Source organism: Macaca nemestrina, chromosome 1 (genome assembly GCF_043159975.1).
Source record: "Macaca nemestrina isolate mMacNem1 chromosome 1, mMacNem.hap1, whole genome shotgun sequence".
Taxonomy (NCBI): Eukaryota; Metazoa; Chordata; class Mammalia; order Primates; family Cercopithecidae; genus Macaca; species Macaca nemestrina.
The window spans coordinates 173,594,712-173,613,427 of NC_092125.1; the positions used below are offsets into that span (position 1 = coordinate 173,594,712).

The 18,716-nt window shown below is 36.4% G+C and overlaps 2 protein-coding genes across 4 annotated transcripts in view; both read left to right on the top strand.

Moving 5' to 3' along the window:
• C1H1orf87 (chromosome 1 C1orf87 homolog) overlaps positions 1-18,716 on the top strand; it is an 83,610-nt gene that overhangs the window by 8,985 nt on the left and 55,909 nt on the right. For 2 of the 3 annotated variants that reach the window (XM_011764417.2, XM_024797036.2), the window contains exon 3: positions 9,929-10,163. In XM_011764417.2, the coding sequence (XP_011762719.2) occupies positions 9,929-10,163 (235 nt within the window). Of the gene's footprint in view, positions 1-9,928; positions 10,164-18,538; positions 18,599-18,716 lie in introns of those variants that run through there. The other variant, XM_071092312.1, reaches the window with a different exon arrangement.
• Positions 3,008-3,588, top strand: LOC105495155 (ragulator complex protein LAMTOR5). The gene has a single exon (XM_011764416.2). The coding sequence runs from the start codon at positions 3,044-3,046 to the stop codon at positions 3,317-3,319; it is 276 nt and encodes a 91-aa protein (XP_011762718.2). The 5' UTR covers positions 3,008-3,043; the 3' UTR covers positions 3,320-3,588.

Sequence of the window (18,716 nt, forward strand, 5' to 3'; positions counted from 1 at the left end):
CTAAGTTGACCGCCTGGAGCCCAAGCAATTTTTTTTTCTTTTTGTATAAGGTTGCCTCATGCTTGCCTCATTGTATTAGTCAGGGTTCTCTAGGGGGCAGAACAAATAGGATATATATCTATATCTATATCTATATCTATCATATATATATATATATATAGATATCCTATTAGTTATATATATTATATATATATCCTATTATATATAAAGGGGAGTTTATTAACTCACATGATCACAAGGTCCCACAATAGGCCATCTGCAAGCTGAAGAGCAAGGAGAGCCAGTCTGAGTCCCAAAACTGAAGAACTTGGACTTTGATGTTGGACGGCAGGAAGCATCCAGCATGGGAGAAAGATGTAGGCTGGGAGGCCAGGCCTGTCTAGAGTTTCTTCTGTCTGCTTTATATTCTAGCTGCGCTGGCAGCTGATTAGATGGTGTCCACCCAGATCAAGGGTGGGTCTGCCTCTCCCAGCCCACTGACTCAAATGTTAATCTCCTTTGTCCAAACACCCTCACAGACACACCCAGAATCAATAATTTGCATCCTTCAGTCCAATCAAGTTGACACTCAGTATTGGCCATCACACTCATAAAAACTAGAATACCATCCCTCAGCAGGAGCACAGTGCTCAGGATCAGGGAACCCATATACCTGCTGCTTTCCTGCCACTGAAGTCCAGCCTGCACCAAGTGATACACAGGTATTCACCTACATCCTAGTGACTCCACAGACTTACAGAGAAAGTAAATCATGCAAATATCTGAAGAAAGAGCATTCTAAGGAGAGAGAATAGTCAGAATAAAGCCTGTTGGTATGTTTAAGAAAGAGTAGGAAAGCCATTGTTTGTGGAGCACAGTGGGGAATGGGGAGAGGAGCAGGAAATAAGGGCAGAAAAGCCAGTAGGGCCATAGTAGGAACTTTGGATTTTGTTCCATGTAGAATGGGAAACCACTGGAAAATTGAGAGCAATGCTGCTCACATTGTATTACTATTTTCTAAAGACTGCTTCTGTCTGTTAAGTGGTGAGTAACTTGGGAGTGACACTAATAAAAAGAGAGAAAACATTTAAAGAGTTATGATAATCCAGGCAGGAGATGGAAGCATTGACCAATTACAGTCCATATATAAAGTATGGATAAATTTTGTGACCGAAAAATTCAAGGATCCCATTTATTATTTTTTAGAAACAACTGATCAATAAGCCTTATCTTTGTTTATTACTTTTCTCACTAGACAATCTACACAATAGCTAAATATCTATGAACTCAATCTCTCATTAAAACTGAACAATAACATCACAGAAGATACTTATCTCCATTTTTACAAGTTCAAAATGATAAAGCAGTAGGCTAAAATCATACTTCTATTAAGCCCTTTCCACTGCATTAAACTGCTTCTTATTAATATCCTGGAATAATTTTTGTTTGTTTTCATTTGTTTGTGTGTTTATTTTAGGCACTGTGAGAAGTATAAAGAAGCATAACATACTGTTGTTCTAGTCATAAGTCTGTAAATAAGAGTACCGGGTATTATGTGAGCAAACATTCAATAAATGTTTTAGAAAACTTCTAAGTGCCCATTGATCCCAAATATTGAGACTATGAGGTAACAGTTATTTTTGCCATTTGAATTCTATATATTTTAAAAAATATAATAGAAAGTCAAAGTCAAAAACAAAATACTGTTTACAACACATGTGACAGAAAAATAAGTAATTCCTAACTGCATAAAGAGCTTTTCCAAATCGATGGGAAAAAGATGAACAGCCTCATTTCAATAATTGGCAATAGACCTAGACAGGAAATAGAAGAAATCAAAAGGAACAACAGATATGTGGGTGTATATTCAACCTGCATGATAATAAAAGAAACGTAAAGAGTAATGAGATATTATTTTTTACAAATCAAATTAGGAATGTTTTATAATGGAGATACCCAGTGCTGGCAGGTGTTTAGAGAAAATACTCATATGATACTGTGTTTTTTAAAGTATACTTATTTAAAGCCTTAGAAGTATATGTCCTTTGGCATAGATCTGTGTCTATGAATCAGTTCTATGAAAACGATTATCGATGGGTGTAATGATTTGGTTTCAAAGATTTACACAAAAATGTGTCTTGTGTCTGGGTCCCAATAGGAAACAGATCATACACTCAAACCAGGATGGCTTTAGTTTAAAAGGAATAATTACAAAAATATAAGCTGAGATTAAGAGAACTGCAAGCTATGGTGCAGGAATCATGGGCTAGCAGCCACAAGGTTGGTAGGAGCACTAGGTCTGAAGAGAGGAGAGGAGTGGAATGTTACCGAAACCATAAAAAGGAAGCATTCTGCAGCTTGGGCCATCTTGAGAAAAGTAGTGACTTTTGGCCAAGAGACACAGGTAGCCTGAGTCAACATTTCAGGGAGGGAACCTCCTCCTGCCAGGGCTACCCATTGGCCCAAACCACCCAGAATCATAAGACATAGGCACTGCTTTTCTTAGAGACAGGATCTCTGTCCATCACTCTGGAATACAATGGAGGGATCATAGCTCATTGCTGGAACTTCTGGGCTCAAGCAATTCTCCTATCTCAGCTTCCCAAGTAGCTAGAACTACAGGTGTGCACCACAACGCCCGGTTAATTTTTTTGTTTTTTTGTTTTTGGTAGATAGGGTCTGGCCATGTTGTCCAGGCTGGTCTGGAGCTCCTGGCTTCAAGTGATCTTCTTACCTAGGCCTCCCAAAGTATAAGATTGTAAGTGTGAGCCACTATGCCTGGCCTCATGGGCACTGTTGATAGAGTAAGTCCACAGAGATCAATTTTCTGGGGTTGAGAAGGATGGTGAGGATATAGGTGCCGAAGAAACATCTCCAGCAGAGCAGCAACATTCAAATTAATAAAAATTTGGAAACCAAATTAATGTTCAACAATATAGGACAAGTTAAATAAACTCTTGTGTATCCACATAATGAAATACCATTAGACATTTCAGATGTTGGTGTAGAGATAGAAGTATTGGCCTGTAAAGATATCTGCGTTATTGGGTGGTCGGTGGGTGCGATGAAGGCGACCTTGGAGCAGCACTTGGAAGACACAATGAAGAATCCCTCCATTGTTGGAGTCCTGTGCACAGATTCACAAGGACTTAATCTGGGTTGCCGTGGGACCCTGTCAGATGAGCATGCTGGAGTGATATCTGTTCTAGCCCAGCAAGCAGCTAAGCTAACCTCTGACCCCACTGATATTCCTGTGGTGTGTCTAGAATCAGATAATGGGAACATTATGATCCAGAAACATGATGGCATCACAGTGGCAGTGCACAAAATGGCCTCTTGACACCTCATATCTGTTCTTCAGCAGCCTGTTACAGGAACTCGATCCTACCTATGTTAATTACCTTTAGAACTGCTAAAGTTCCAGTAGTTAGGCCATTCATTTAACGTGCATTGGGCACTTTTCTATTTATTTAAGAGTCAATTGCTTTCTAATGCTCTATGGACCGACTATCAAGATATTAGTAAGAAAGGATCATGTTTTGAAGCAGCAGGTCCAGGTCACTTTGTATATAGAATTTTGCTATATTCAATAAATCTGTTTGGAGGAAAAAAAAAGATATCTGCGTTATTTTGTCAATTGAAAAAAATGTTTAAGAGATTAGAAAGGTTGATTACAATCAATCTTTGTTTTAAAAACAAAATAAAACTTCTCGTGTGTGTATATGGAAGCTTTTTGTATAGAGATAAAATATTTGGCCACCTTTAGTTTTGCCAGCTAAGATTTTGAGATAACAAATTTATATTGATAGAGTATTTTTAAAAATCCATCATCTTTTTATATATTCCTGATTTAGTTCAACCTGATTAAACAAAATAACATAGCAATAATGATTGCTCCTCATTCCCATAGACCATGTGGATGAATCCAGACGTGATGCAGAGAGAACTGTTTATGCTACATCCTCTCAGAGTATGGATAGAAGACCTGGCTCAGAAATTGTGCCCTACAGCACAGAGATCATTGGTGAAGAGGCCAGGCAGTTGCACAGTCATTTTGCTTAGACTTGCAAAAGCAATACAGGAGAGAATGCAAGTGCAAAAGACATTAAATTTCAAGTCATTAAAGATTGGTTCCAAGATTTACATTTTAGCCAATAAACATTGGCTCCAGACTGGCAAAGCTGCACTCTCTGTAAAGCTCTTGGGTGTAATCCACCTGAGGACATCATGATGCAACAATGTTTGGGTTGTTTGTTTTTTTTCTGTAAAATTAAGGAATGTGATTGAGAAGAATCCTGCTTTATCAGAACAGATTTTTAATACTACTTAATATTTATTTTTTAAAGGCAGAGTGATTTCTCAAATTTGTATTTACTGTGATTGATAAATAACAAGGTGGTCAGATAGATTGCATTAATTATATCTGTTTTATCTATTTAAATAGATTTTCTTCAGTTCCTATCTACTACAAAACCTTGACTTTTGAACTTCAGTTTTGTCTGTCAATAAAGGAAGTTTTGGGAGTCCAGAGAAAGAAGCATCCCTTTGTACCTGAGTGATGAGGAGTGTGTGTGTAAAGGAGCTAGCACTTTCATTTATGATTAACATAGAATTACTATTTGTCAAGGGCTGGGGAAGGCACACGAGGCTTGGTGCTCAATATTTTATACATTTTATCTTGATAAGGATTATTTTTTCTCATCTTGTAGCTGAGAACCTGAAAATCAGATATTCCCAAAGTCACACAACATGAAAGAATTTATGTGTGGTGACTGACACATAAGCATTCAGATAGAACGTATTAGCTAAAATAATTACATTGATAAAGAAATGATTCAAGTACGAGTTCAGGAGTTGAATGAAAATATTTTTATGATCTTTTCGAAGGCTAAATTTCTATGATAATAGTACATGGTATGGCTCCATGACATAAAAAAAGGAAATAAACAAAAAACCTTCATACTTCGACACAATAACATTAGCTACATTAGCACAGGCTTCGCATTTCAGCTTCCCTGTGGAGTTTGGTGAGCTTTTTCAGCTGTACTCCCCTCCCATTTCCGATTTTATTTTTTATTGTCTTTTTAAAAAGAGAAAAGTCTGGTTGTCTTGATTATCTCTTATTACTTACAAATAAGAACACACTTTCATTTGCTGAAATTAGATCCCCATTCACTGTGTTGGCACACTCTAGGCTGTCTTCTCCAGAGGGTTTAGGGCCTGTTAGATGGCGCACAGTTGGAAATTGGTGGCACTGAGTCGCTGCCAAGGCTGGCAGACCTTTAAGATGGCATCTGGTGACCTTTTGCTGAGCCCCCTGGGTCCTTCATTTGAGATTTTATGTTCTCGGCAGGGGTGTAATCCAAATCAAATGTGAGATCTGGTGAGCTGGAGTTACATGGGAGGTGGGGCCAGCGGGGGATCCCTACCTTGCTTTGGGCAGAGGATGCTACTAGACGCCTTTGCAATGTTTCTTTCTAACCCTGAGACTCTGTGCTCTAATGGAGGGTGACTCTAATGGGCTGGTTTGCAAAAAAGAGCCCGGTGAGAGAGGGAACGATTGGACAGTTTTCTCCTCATTTATTTATCATCCAGCAACACAGTAATCCTCTCTAATTGCTCTCATTCCTGGATGACACTAAACTCTTCACGGAACCCCAAGAGCAGCAGCTGAGGTCAGAAGTACATATGCGGAAGCTAGCTGTGTCTTGCTTCCAAGATAGTATTGATGGTGTTTTTTGTTTTTTGTTTTTTTGGTTTTTTTCCTTCTTTTGAAATGGCAAATGTCTATTTTCAGTAATATAGGTAGATAGTACACAAGCCTAGGAGAAAGAACTGTGAGTTTGTGAACAACATAACAACCAATGCGTGTTGACAAATTGTTTGTGTTAACCACAGACACATGCCGTTTCTCAGCTAGAGAGTCATTTTCTTGATAATTTTCAAAGTGCTATGTTTTTTTTTAAAAAACATATAGCTTTTACTTGAAACAGATTTAACAGGTTATTTTTGGTTTTACATCTACAGGAACTGTTTTAAAAGACAGGCAGATACATTTTACATTTCTCAAGCAATTCTGTCCTGACACTGCCCACAAAAGGATCTCGAAGATGATTAAAGCGAAGATAATCCATTGTCCCTGTCTTTATTCAAAAGAGTTAACTCCCTGCCCAATGACCATTTTTGCCTTCAAATCCTGTGTTTCCTACTTTGGTTAGCTGCTCCTGTACTTTCAGCTCCTCACATAATCACAAACTTCCATGGACCTTCCTCTGACTCTACTGCCAATAGGATCTGAGTCTGTGCAATGAAGTAGACAGGTTTAAATCCTGGCTCCACTACTGAAAAGCCATGTAAATAGAATTAGGCCAATCATATCAACTTTCCTGGCCTTAATTTCTTCATCCTAAAATAAGAATAATAGGAACACCTGATTATAGGGTTGATTTAAGAAATATATAATCTAATGTATATAAATAAGTATAGTGTGGCTGTCACATTAAATGTTCAGCAATAATATTATTTTTGTAACCATTGCAAACTATAGTTCTTTGTTTCTTATGAACTTCAAATAGTACTGAATCTTCATAATGTTCATTTGACATTCATTTATATGCTAAGTGGATATGTTTCATATTACTTATGTAAATTTTATACCAATTTGATACTTTATAGAAATACAACATACCTATATTTACATAAAAGTATACATCATCAGTCTACCACTCACTGAATTTTCACAAACATGATATACTCATGCAACAAACACCCAGATCAAGAAACAAAATAGTACCAGAATCACAGAAACCCCATTATGCTTTCTTCTGGGCTATACATCTCCCCTCAAAGGTAATCACTATTCTGATTTCTAGAATCTAGTTTTACCAGTTGTTAGCTTTATTATTTGTGTTATTTTTGGACAACCAAATGAAATTTAAACTTCTTGAAGGCAGGGAACATATATGTCTTCTCTCATTACAAAAAACATTTGTCAAATATACACTCTCCTTCTCATACTCCTGTCTTGCACTATTATCATTTGAATGTGTTTGTCTGGCAAAGCCCCAGTTCTGTGTAAGCCTCACTGTCTGCCTTCTCTGCATGTCCGCGAGGACTACTGGGTGAAATGCCACTCATCCTCTCAAATTGATTTCACAAAAATCAATGGTCTTTAACCTTAACTGACCACTCAGTTGGCCCAGCCAACCTGTCTTATTTTTCTGATTATCCCTCTTCTACTCTTCATAGCAGCTGCCCCAAACCATCTGCCCTTAATTCAGACTTTCCACCCCATCACTTCCCCCATGAGACCCAAGGTAACCATACCTTGTTATCAGAGAGAAAATTCAAGCTGTCAGCAATTTGATCAACCTGTTGTCATCAAATGTACTAATTTGCCTATATCCTTACCTATTTTTCTACAATCTTACCCTGAGGCTGCCTCTGTTCTCTCAATGACTTCCATTTCCCTTTGTCAAGGTTCATCTTACATCATCAATGATGCCCTCTCCTTTCTGCAGTTCAACTGGCTATTCACCATTGGTGTTTCAATAGGTTAAACTCCCTAACATCTTTGAACATGATAATAACAGTCTTATCTGAAACCCTGTATTCCACATCAAGCATCACCCCATCTTTCTCCCTTCTTGCAGCCAAACTTCTTCAGAGAGGTCTTTATACTTCCTGTCTACATTGCTTGTCCCCCCTCTTTCTTCAATCCACTTCAGTCTAGCATCCACCTACATTACCTCATTGAAACTCCCCATACCAAGATTCCTGACTACACCCTTATGGCTAACCCAATGGACCCAATGGATCCTTTCTCAGCAGCATTTAATACTGTTGTCCTGTCTCCAGAAACATCCTCTTGCTTTTCTACCAAGTCTTCCTTCTAGTCTCCTGATTTCTCTTCTACTTTACTGGGAATTTTTTAAAGCTCTTTTTAAGGCTCATCTTTCCTCTTTAAATGTAGGTATCCATCAGAGTTCTTTCCTAGGCCTTCTTTTCTTCTTGTGCTACCACCACTAAGAGGATGACTATAAAAATACACACATACATTCAAATTATTGCCCATGGTTTGGTCTTATTCAAATCAACAAGTATTGGAGTTCAACAAGTATTATTTAAATCAATGAATATTGTATTTACATAACATGATATGCTTGTAAATGGATCTTTTCCACTGTATCTATAAATAACAGCTAGAATTTATAGAATGCCATGTAGATACAAGGCATAGCTACTTTGAAACTTATTTTTTCTGATTATAAAATAGTATTTTCTTATGTAGAAAATTTAGAACAATAATACTATAAAGTATAATATGACATGATATAGTGTAATAGAGTGTAACATAATACCCTGAGTTCTACCACCCAGAGATACTGTTAACTTTCGGCACATTGTTTTCTAGATTGATTAGGCACACACATTATTTACATGCATTTTATACAGTTGAGACAATCATATATTCACTTACTTTTATAAGTGGACATTTACTTGTATCATTAAATTATTCATAATTATTTTAATGACTTCATATACTCTATCATGAGCAAAGAATGAAATAGTAGATGCATCCACCTATTACTCAATATTTAGAGTTTTCTTTCTTTTTTTTTTTTTTTTTTGCATTTTTCTCCTTAATACACACGCTTTAAAATTGTTCTACAAGGCCGGGCGCGGTGGCTCAAGCCTGTAATCCCAGCACTTTGGGAGGCCGAGATGGGCGGATCACGAGGTCAGGAGATCGAGACCATCCTGGGTAACACAGTGAAACCCCGTCTCTACTAAAAATACAAAAACTTAGCCGGGCGAGGTGGCAGGCGCCTGTAGTCCCAGCTACTCGGGAGGCTGAGGCAGGAGAATGGCGTGAACCCGGGAGGCGGAGCTTGCAGTGAGCTGAGATCCGGCCACTGCACTCCAGCCTGGGTGACAGAGCGAGACTCCGTCTCAAAAAAAAAAAAAAATTGTTCTACAATGTCTTAATACACATGCTTTAAAATTGTTCAGTTTCTTGACTCTTAATATATTTTTTCAGGCCACCCACTGTAAGAATTATATCTGTCTTCTATGTTGAAAATGGCACCTTGTTACTGTTTTGATTCGTAAGACTTTTAGTTATTTTTTTATTTTTTATTTTTTTAGAGACGTGTCACCCAGGCTGGAGTGCAGTGGCGTGATCTCGGCTCACTGCAACCTCTGCCTCCTGGGTTCAACTGATTCTTCTGCCTCAGCCTGCCAAGTAGTTGGGACTACAGGTGCGCACCACCACGCCCAGCTAATTTTTGTATTTTTAGTGGAGACAGGGTTTCACCATATTGGCCAGGTTGGTCTCGAACTCCTGACCTCATGATCCACCTCCCTTGGCCTCCCAAAATGCTGGGATTACAGGCGTGAGGACTTTTTAGTTATTAAACAAGGTTGAACCTTTAATTTTGGTTGTTATTTGAATCTCCTTGAATCATCCTACAGATTTTTTTTTCTTTCTTTTCTCTGTTTAATATTAAACTTAAATGAAAGGCTCCCAGGAGAAAAGGAAGTCTCAAGGGGAGAGGCATAGAGCAGAACTGGAGCTGACAAACTGTTTTGACTTTCTTTTCTAAGGCTGAAAATACCTGTTACATTTACAAGTAAGAAATGTGATAACCTTTAGGGTTCATTTTTCATACTGGTCATTGCTTACAGTAAGGGTTTGGGAGCAGATGGATAGATTATGAGTATGAGGAAGAGGGTAAGGAAACAGATAAAGCCTGCAAAGGTAATATTAATAACATGTTCTCTCTATGGTCAGTTATGCATAGACAAATAACCAATGTTTATGCTTCCACATTCCACAGTGCTGAGTTACCACTGTTTACAACACCAAACACACCTTCTGTTCTTATGCCAGCCTTGCGTATGAGGAGTCTGCCTGTGAGTAACAAAGTATAAAATTCTTTCTTCACAGCAAGGAGAATGAGAATTTGAAAACAGAAACCCAAACAACGTGCCAGAAACCAATGACTGATAATGCAAGGCAGATGAGCAGAGACCCCCCAGCTCCCATTAACTTCACTGATCAGCAAACCAATTATAATCCAGATGATGTGAAAGAGAACAAGCACCCAGAGAACAACCAGAAATCAGAAAACAACCAGAAACTACTAACAGGGGCACACAGTAGCAGATTCCTGGATGGCAAAGTGAGTAACAAAAAATACCGAAGTTTATCTTGATAATTTATTAAGAAAATACAGATAAAAACATAGGTTCACACAAAAACACACTGTGCAAATGTTCATTAAAATATTTTGCACGAGATAGAAATAGGAATCAATTTTTTTCAATCTGAAAATGAATTTCAAGGTCATTTTGTATATTGTATCTTTGCTGACCACCAACAGAGTTGGTCATGATCACCAATGAAGTTGGTCATGACAACCAATGGAGTTGGTCAACCTATTCGGCCTGTGGTTAGCTCAGCGATACTCAGTATTGTTACTATACATGCAAAGTTGGGGCATGTTGGAGGGTAAGAGTCTGTCTGCTTTTACATTACAAAAAGAGATAATTTATTTTAAAATTCCAATGCAACCATGTCTAATTACAAAAAAAATTATAGGCCCCAAACTCTGTTGATAGAAATATATATCACTGCACTCTGTTAACAATCAACCAAACAATTCATAACAAACTAACTTGATGGTGATGAATCTATATGATTAGTAATTTGTAATTAAAAAGCAAGTAAAGCAGCAATTGAAAACTGGATCTAAATCAAGACAAAACTAATGATTCATTGATAACAAAGTACCATTTCCAAAATTGCTGAAATTGCAATTAAACAGATACATAGAGTAGGAGTTTTGCAATGCTGCCAAGCATTAAGTGACAGCCAGATATTTTAGTAAAATACTGAATTAGAGTTTGCAGTACACTCTAACATAACTATTTTTAGTTTGTAATTTTAATAGCCCTTTCTAAATCACTGAGCTACCAGCTAGTCTTTAGTCATATGAGAAAATGAATGCCTATGGATTTGGGATCTTCTGCTCATAAGAACCATGCAAAGGATCAAATTTTGGAGTGGTTAACAGCCTATCTATGGACCTCAGGCTATACTCTGCAAGGTCTAGTTGAACACTGAAGACCAGAAATGAAAGTGACCTTCCAAAAACATGAGTGACACAGATTGAGCCATCACTCAAGCCTCTTAGTCTCCAGTTTGGCTGAGTCCTTGAATTTAGGCCTTGGTTACAGCAAAAGATAGTGAATCTGCAGAGGTGATATAATCCATTTGAATTATCAAAGACCTCTGAATTTTTTAACCTAATTTAGAATCTGGCATTAATATATTTGTTGTTTTTGCTCCCAAAGAATGGCCTTGGTAATAATATTATGGTTATAAAAGACTTTATTATTGACTGATGCTTCCAGGTGAATTTTATTATTTACTCTTTGAAATTAACCCTGTGAGGTAGATGCCATTGTTATTTCTATCACCATGGCATAGATGATAAAACCAACACTCAGAAAGGATAAAGTGACTCATAAGTGTGCAGATAAGATGTTTATCTAGGTTTTCTTTTTTTCTTTACTTAAATTTTTATTGATCTTTCTAATTATAAATCATAGCATAATCATGTAGCAATTTTTGAAAAACAGAAGGAGAATATAAATAAGAAGAAAAATATCAACTAAAGTAAACTAGTGGTTTTCTTTTCCTTTCTTCCTCTTTTTTCCTTCATGCATAGAGATATAGAACGGGAGTCATTATATATACTCTTTATTATCCTGCTTGATTCACTTCATATCAAAAATTCTCCCCTTGGCATGAAAAAAATCATCCTATGCATCATCTTTAATGGTTCTGTGAGAGTTGTACTCAGAACTAACACTAGATGGATAGCATTTACTATGTGCCAGGCAGTATTCTGAGCTCTTTACAGATATTAACTAATTTATTATGCCCAAGCAACCAGTGAGGTAGGAACTCTTATTATCTTTAGTTCATGGTTAAGGGAGCTGAGACACAGAGAGGTCAAGTGCCTTGCTAAAGTCATAGAACTGAGAAGTGGCAGACCCACAATTCAAGCCCAGGTTCTAGGTCCTTAGTCACCAAACTGTATACATTCCTTTATAGAAACACAACACAGTTCACTTAACAAACGCCTTATGGGCACTTAAGCCATTTTAGTTTTTCTCTCATATATAGACATCTGTTTCTTGACACTCCTCCTAATACATCAACCTGCTCATTCCTGCCATGGACTCTGCATTTGCCATTACCATAGGTAGTATGTTCATTAGGTAAGCTGTTCTTAACCTCCATGATCTGGATTGTTTGCTAGCTCTGTAGTACAGGGAGAAAATTTGCCCCTCCCATCCCAGAACTCAACAGGGTTTCTGGTGGGAGGCTCAGCGGGGGCTAACACCCAGCCACCAAACAAGGAAGGCCTTGTGGGAGGTGTGGGGACCGACTAATTGGTTCTGTCTGCCGGGCGGGCGTGTGGTGCTGGCCTGCCAGATGGCAGCCACAGTTGCCTGGTACAGAGACCCTCATTACCAGCTTGACTAAGTGGTAAATGGAATCCTGCCGCAGTTACAAAAGCACACCAATCAGAACTCCTTCTAGATCCTTATCACTCACACATAGATGAAAATAAGCTTTCCTGCCTGGGACGTAACAGGCAATCTGGACCAGCTGAATTTGCTCCAAAAGAGAAGTTGCTGATAAAGACTGAGCTAACATGCGTGAGGACGAGCAAGTGTGAAACTCTTTTCCAAATCACAGAGTAAGTTCGAAGAGTCTCATTGGTAGGAAGTAAGTAAAACTGAAGATGTTAAGAGAATCCCTCATTTTGTATATATAAGAACAGTGAGATATCTTAGAAATAAACAAGTGCAAACCTTCCTTTCACAAAGGAAGAATGAGAGGACCAGAGAGCTTAAATGCTCCAAGGTCTCACAAGGAAAGAGCTTGGCTCTTCTGACCCCTAGTCCTAGGATCTTTTTGCCTCTAAATTCTGCTTTATACGGGTACATTTTTGAAAAAAATACATATTGTTTATATCATTTCTCAGAATTATCGGCTCTGCCTTCTCTCAGAAGAATAAAAAAGAATGTGTGACTGGCAACAAACTCAGTAGCGCAGTTTCAAAAATAAAATTGCAGTGTGCTTTTTGCATCTGGCAGCATGAAAATGAAAGTGTTAGTGCTTTAATTTTAATAATTATCACAGTTGATTGGGAAGGTTTCTTTTCAAAGCTCTTTTGTGTGTTTTCCCTTGTTCATTCTCCACAATAGCCCTGCAAGGTAGGCAAAGGCACATGATGTTATCTTTATTTTATAGATGAATAGACAGATGTCAAGGACATTTCTGCTTGGCTGTGCATTTGCAGCTCAGATTCAGCAAGTTCAAAGCAGAGCCTTTGATCTTGTACTTCTGGTGGTCTGTGTCTCACAGAATGGTCTCACTCCTCTCTCAATTGCACCAGCAAGAAACCTGAACATACTTTCCTCCTCTCTCTCCCTAACCCTGATATCCAACCAATCACAGAGTCTTTTAAATTCTACCTCCTTCGTGTCTCTCAAAACCTTCTCTTTCTTTTATTTCCTTTGTCATCACCATAATCAGACCACCATTTTGTCTCACCAGGGAGATTTTAATTATCTTCAAATTGACTTTTCTGTTTTAAAGGTCTCTCATTGTATTGGTCAGCTATTGTGATAAATACTGCTGCATAACAAATCACACCACAACTGAGTGGTTTATAACAATAATCATTTATGCTCACATCTACAGATATGAGCTTAGGCAGCTTTTATTTATCTCAGTTGGGTTGGGCTGGGCTTGGCTCTAAACTGGATTTGATTCAGGTCTGCTCTGTGCTTTCTTGTTCTGAATCCAGTGAGCTCCTCAGAGCATGTCCTTCTCATAGTGATGGAAACATTTTAAGACAACAAACTCAATTACACAAGTACATTTTAAGTCTTTGCTTTTTGCTTGTGTCATATCCACTAACATCCCATTAGCCAAAGCAAACCACATGGCCAAGCACAACATGAATGGGGCAGGGATATATATGTTATCTCTTTTAGGAGGAACCACTTGGTCAGATATACCTCTGTTTAAAATGCTTAAATTCCCTTGTTAAATCCCAATTTCCCTGGTATAAAATTTAAACTCCTTGACTTAGCATTCTAGCTCAACTCTGTCTATTCTCTATTTCACTTTCATCCCCACATCTCATTAACTGAAATTCTATTCCATAAATAGAGTTCTGTTCCCTTTCACCTCAAATCCTTTGCCCAAGCTATTCTTTATGGGCAAAATTATCTTCCCTCCATCTTTATTTCATTAACTTCTAATCATATAAGTGTCTCAACTTAGATAGAAGCTCTATCAAGAAGCATTATGGTCTGATTTCCAAGACTGAGGTAAATGCCTTTCCTAATGTATTTCCAAGTGAATCTGTGCATACTTTTACAGTAGATATTGCCATACTATTAAAATAAGCTGTTTCCTTATCTGTCTCCTTCTACAAGTCTATAAGACCACTGAGAGTAAGAATTGTTGCTTGTTCATTTTTGTTTGCAAATGTTTTTCTCTGTATATTGGCTCAAAGCCAACATCTAATTTAATGGGAAAACACCAGAGACTTTCTCATTTCAGTTTGGAAGAAGTTAATAGTGCTCACTGTCTCCACTGGCTTTTAATATTATGCTGGAGGTATTTGCCAATGCAATTAAATAAGAGAAAGAAAGTATAGGCATATTATTTAGAAAGGAAGAGGTAAAACTATTTTCAGGGTATAAGATTGTACCTCTAAAATCTCAAGACACTTAATGAAAAAACTACTAAAACAATCAAGATAATTTGGCAAACTAGAGTTATAACATCAATAACACAAATCAATGATCTTCATATGTGTGAACAAAAATGAGTTAGAAGATAAAATGGAAGAAAAGGCACCATTTACAATAGTAAATAAATGTAGAAGTAAATTAACTAAATAAATAAATTAAATGCCACAGCATAAACTTAACAAGAAATGTCCAAACCTGTAAGAGAACAAAATATAAAGCACTCCTGAAAGACATAAGAGTAATTTTAACAAATGGAAAGGTATGCTGTTTTCTTGTACATAAAATGTTAACATCATCAAAAGTCAATCCTCCCTAGGGTAATTTATAAATTTGTTGGGATTTCAACAAAACAAAATACTATTAGGTTTTTATTTTGTTTTGTTTTACAACTAGCCAAATTGATCAGCAAGTTAATTTGGAATAACAAATAAGCATGAATAGTCAGGAAAATCCTGAAAAGGAGAGCAGCACTATGAGGAATGGGTAAGATATCATTACCAGATGTTAAAACAAAAAGTCTCTATATTTAAAATCGTGTGGTTTTGGCACATGAATACATGAAAGACCAATGAAATTGAAAAGAAAAATTCAGAAATAAACCCACTGGAATATTGTTATTTTGTATATGATAAAGGTGACATTGAAAATTAATAAGAAACAGATGGACATTTTAATCAGTGACACATTATTGGATAGCTTTAGAGAAGTTCTGAGTTGGGTCTATTCCTCATATACCGTACATATATAGGATGTATATCAGGATATATTCCAAATACATCAAAGGTTTAAGTGTAAAGAAATAAAAATATACAAATAGTACAAGTAAACTTGAGTGATTTCCTCTATCATATGGGATAAGGGGAAACTTTCTTAAGTATGACTCAAGTTGCAGATACAATGAGAAATACAGTGATCCTTTTCACTGAAGGAGTGATTATTTTCACCATATGGCCAGAACCCCTGTAAGCAAAGCACATAAACACCTGACAAAGTAGGAGGAAAATCTACAGCTTGCATTATTGACAAATATATCTCTCATCTAAAGAATATTCTACTTAAAATAGAGAAGAAAAAGGGCAGTAAACTATTAGAAAAATGGGCAAAATATATGAACAGGCAGTTCACAGTAAACCAAATGTAAGTGTTCCTTAAATATATGAAAAGATGTGGACTTGCTTTTAATAAGTAGAATGCAAATTAATTCTACCTGAGATATAATTTCTCATTAGCAAAATCCAGGAAATTGATAACATAATTTGGCAAAATCCATAATATTGATAATATACTTTGTTGGAAGACTATGGGGAAACAGATACACTGCTACAATGATAGAAAAAATTTTAAATGGAAAAACTGTTTTGGAAGAAAAATTGATAATAATTAGCAGAACTACATCTACATTTTTTATAAGAAAATCTCACTTTGATAAATCTATCCCAAAGATGTACTTGAAAAATATAATATTAAAAGATTTATACAGAAGATATACATTGCAACATTACCTGTTACACCAAAAAATTATAAACCTAAATTTCCATAGATAATGGACTGTTTGAATAAACTAAGGTACATCCATACATGGAGTACTATGAAATTGTAAAAAGAAATATAGAATTTGTATATATATGAATATTATTATATATTACTATGTGGAGTAATGTAACAAGATACATTATTAATTGAATAAAAGTGAGGTAGAAAAAATATATAGATTATTCTACCAGGTTTCTATCTATCTATATATCTATCATGTACATATCCTTTATGTTTTTTAAAATGAAGGAATTAATTAAGAATATTTTTAAAAACTGGTTATCTCTTGGGGATAGGTGGAACATGATGAAGGGATAAAAAAATAGAAAGCATACTTCTCTGAATGTCTTGTTTTGCTTTGCAACCACATAAATTTTTTACACTACAGAATTATAAAGTAAAATTATATGTTAAGAAAATCAATTTGTAAAAATCAAAAACAAAATAAAATAAATCTGGTTTCGTTATCTTTTGGTGTATAACAAATTGCCCTAAAACTTAGTCACTAGAATCAATAAACACATATTACCTGCTACTGTTTCTCAGGGAAAGAAATCTAGGAGTGGCTTAGATGGGAGATTTTGGTTCAAAGTCTTGTAAAATTTCACCCCAGATTTCACCCAGGGATGCAGTCATCTGAAAGCTTGATCAGAACTAGAGGATCTACTTCTAAGCTCACTCATGTGGCTATTAGTAGAGGCCTCCTGGTTGTGTCCACAGGTCTCATCTTTTCTCATGTGGGCTTCTCTCTAGGGGTGTGCATGATATGGCTGGCTTCCCACAAAATGAGTGATGGAGAGAGATTGATTGTACACAATCTAACTGGAAGCTGCAATATCTTCTATAACCTAATCTCAGAAGTGATGTACCATCACTTCCACAGTATTCTACTGGTCACATAGACCAATCTTAATTAAATGTTGAGGGGATGAAGGAGACTACATAAGGCCATGAAACCAGGAAGCAGGCCATGAAACCAGGAAGCAAGGCCATGAAACCATGAAACAATTGTAAATGATTTTAAAACACAATGACTTCATTGCATATACCTAGTGGAATATTTACTGTAAGGAAAATATTTCTTGAAAAAATATATTTAAATGTTTTTGATGACCATTATGTTGATACTGTTATTCTCTGTGTCTATATTTTATGTGATAAAGCAAGTGAGTCATTATCTTGGTGGGGTTTTTTTTTTTTTGGACTTGTGATTTGGGATATAGAAGAAATAAAATATAGATAATTAATAAAATTACATAAAACTCCTGTGATCCTACATATGAAATGAAAAATTAGTATGAACTCTTTTTAAAAATATATTTCCCAGTTCTGTCCATTGGAAAAATTTAGAAACAATGACTTGTCCCAAAGCAATGAGTAGCCTTGCATCTGCATTATTTTCAGTAAAATTCCAAGAGCTGATTCCAGTTTTGAGCCTGAAATATCCACTTACACCAAAAGCAATGATGATACCAAAGACTTCCTAAGACTGGTCAAAAAAGACTCAGGATCTAACTTAAAGAGGATCCCACAGTTGAAAGCCACATAATTTAGGCATCAATAAAAATAATAATTGCAATAAACACATTAAATGTGTTTAAATGTATACATTCATAATGATTATTTTAAAAAATAAAAACTCATTGGTCATCTCTGAAGAATGCTGGGGAACAAACTCTTTATTTGAAAAAACAGTAAATAAAAGAACCAAGCATTTATTCAGTTGGCCATTTTCTATGCAAACTGTATCTGAAGTAATAGTTGATGAAGGAACATTTTCCTTTAAAGAACTATTTCTGTTAATAAATGAAGAAATAATGGTGGGATAAGAATATCACCATTTTGCAAAGCCCTAATGAAAACAAAAGGAATTAAGCAATGCATATGAATGCCTGTAATTATGATCTAAAAAAAGACAATTAGATAGCATATGCTTCCATGGGAAAATATACCACCTATAAAAATGTCTTGCCAAATAAAATTGAACTGGAACATAAATAAGACTTTAGATTTAACTACTAATTTACAGGAAATAAATAATACTTTTTAAAAACAGCGTAGGGATGCCAGAAAATGCAGACTGTATAAAACTCTACAGTGCAGAAAACACAGCTTCTTCAACAATTGCAAGAAAAAACAATGATGAAACGGGCAGAGTGGGAAGACTGGACATTTAAAAAGACATGGCTGGATGCAGTGGCTCATGCCTGTAGTCCCAACACTTTGGGAGGTCAAGGTAAGAGAACTGCTTCAGGTCAGGAATTCAAGGTCACTCTGGGCAACCTACCAAGACCCCATCTCTACAAAAAACTACAAAAGTTAGCTGGGTGTGGTGGTGTGCACCTCTAGTCCTA